This window comes from Colobus angolensis, unplaced genomic scaffold (genome assembly GCF_000951035.1).
Source record: "Colobus angolensis palliatus isolate OR3802 unplaced genomic scaffold, Cang.pa_1.0 Scaffold739, whole genome shotgun sequence".
Taxonomy (NCBI): Eukaryota; Metazoa; Chordata; class Mammalia; order Primates; family Cercopithecidae; genus Colobus; species Colobus angolensis.
Genome location: NW_012121143.1, coordinates 76,923 through 78,934, shown reverse-complemented (window position 1 = coordinate 78,934; position 2,012 = coordinate 76,923). Strand labels below are relative to the sequence as shown.

At 43.5% G+C, this 2,012-nt stretch overlaps 1 protein-coding gene across 1 annotated transcript in view; it reads left to right on the top strand.

The window, feature by feature from the left end:
* Positions 1-2,012, top strand: part of LOC105501663 (ribose-5-phosphate isomerase-like) — a 64,397-nt gene that overhangs the window by 47,780 nt on the left and 14,605 nt on the right. The window contains exon 6 of the mRNA XM_011927673.1: positions 671-785. Within this exon, the coding sequence (XP_011783063.1) occupies positions 671-785 (115 nt within the window). The remainder of the gene's footprint in view (positions 1-670; positions 786-2,012) is intronic.

Genomic DNA, 2,012 nt, shown 5'->3' with positions numbered 1-2,012 from the left:
ATCTGGCTAAGGAAGGCACAATGGACATGGGCTTTGTAAGGCTTGGTTGGAAAGAAGAATTCCCTTTATACCATATTTGGGTTTTTAACTTCACCTCCTTTGCCGTATTCCCTTCCCCCAACAGTTGTTGCTTACCTAGCAGCTTTGTTGCTTGTGCATTTCACAACCTGTTTGAGTTGGGATAGTCCTGAAGCTGATGGAAGTTCAGAGGGGACTTGCCTTGAAATAAGGCCATCATCTCTGCGTAGAACCTTTCCTTCCAGGAGCTGGACTGCAGCCTCTTTTTGTGGACTCTCTTAAGCAGGGGGGAAAATGACTCAGTTAATCCACATTCATTGGATGCATGCCAAAGGCAAGATGTTATGCTGTGTGTTACAGGGGATACTTCAGTTTGGAGGACTTGTAATCTGTCCTTAAGGAGAATTGATGTAAACCTATGGAAATCTGTGTGTATGTGTAGAAGCCATGCCTACAAATAAGATAGAATGTGCTAAATTCTACTAGAGGAATACCAAGAGTCTAGAGTGCACAAAAAGGTTCTTTTTGGCAGAATGCGAGGATGTTTTATGGTGTAGAGGTGGTTTTTCACCCGTGCCTTGGCATAACATAAGTTAGACATGGTGCTAAGTGTCTAAAAATGTTTCCTTTGATTCCTACTTTGATGAGGTAGTTATAGAGGAGGACACTGGCTGAGGAAGGTTAAGCTATTTGCCCACCAGGATGGGCACCCTAAGTTGTCTACCACTAGACCCCAAATGTTTAATGCTTACTTGCTGAAGCACCAGGTGAGGAGAGTCGGTGTGAAATGAACATTTAGAGCCTTAGGGAGCCTCTAATGCAGCTGTGCCAGGGAATGATGGAATAAGAGCCAGGATGGGGCCCTGCGTGAAGGATGGGTGGGCAGTGTAGAGATGAGTTATGAGGCTGGAGCCCTAGTCCAGGCTAGAGGAGGTATCAAGGACTCGTACAAGGGGATTAAAAGGAAGAGGCAATCTTGAGAGGTATCAGCTTCTTAGGATATTACGAGACTAAGAGGCTAACAGGGAATATTCCCTATCATGGAATATTCTTGGGCCGGAACTGGCTGACAGGACCTTTCAGACCAGTTTAGTGGAGCAGACTATTCTGGATAAGGATCCTAATCCAGCTGTGCTGTGGCGTGTTACCTTTTAGCAGTTAGTTAACATCTCTGTGCCTGAGTTTCTTCCTATGTAGAAGGGGCTAGTTAATTCTAGTACCTACCTTATAAGGTTGTTGGGTGGATTAAATGAGTTAAAACAGTGCCCATTGCAGAAGGGAAAGTGTTTGTTGAATGAATAAATTCCTTGAAAGAAAGGTGCTATTGTTACTATTAATTAAATATACTAAGATTCTAAGATACACCTGTGCTAGTTGGGATTTAAAATAGTGTGAATATAAGGTGTGTAATGAAAAGCTAGTTCTTCCAGTTCTTCTTTATTTATTTTTTGAGACAGGGTCTCGCTTTGTTACCCAGAAAGGAGTGCAGTGGTGTGATCATGGCTTACTGCAGCATTGACCTGAGCTCAAACAATTGTCCCGTTTCAGTGTCCCCAGTAGGTGGGACTACAGACACACACCACCACGACCAGCTAAGTTTTGAATTTTTTATAGAAACGGGATTTCACAGTGTTGCCCAGGCTGGTCTTGAACTGGGCTCAGTATCTGCCTTGGCCTCCCAAAGTGCCAGGATCACAGGTGTGAGCCACTGTGCCTGACACTAATTCTACTTTAGTCTGTTATTTTATTTTAGTTTTTTATTGACAGTCTTTTACCACGTTAAGTCAAAAAGATGAGTTGGCTTATACTCATTTTCTTGGTTAGTGTTCTCTTTTTAATGGAAGAACTAAACAGCCAAGAAGGTAGGAGGAAGATCACTGTTAGTAAAGTGGGAGAACTTGCCCTTGGTGATAATGCAGACAAACCCAGGGCCCCAGGAAGAAAGGGCTCACCAATGTGGGTGCCGTATAGGTGGATTTCTTGCAGTGCCCACT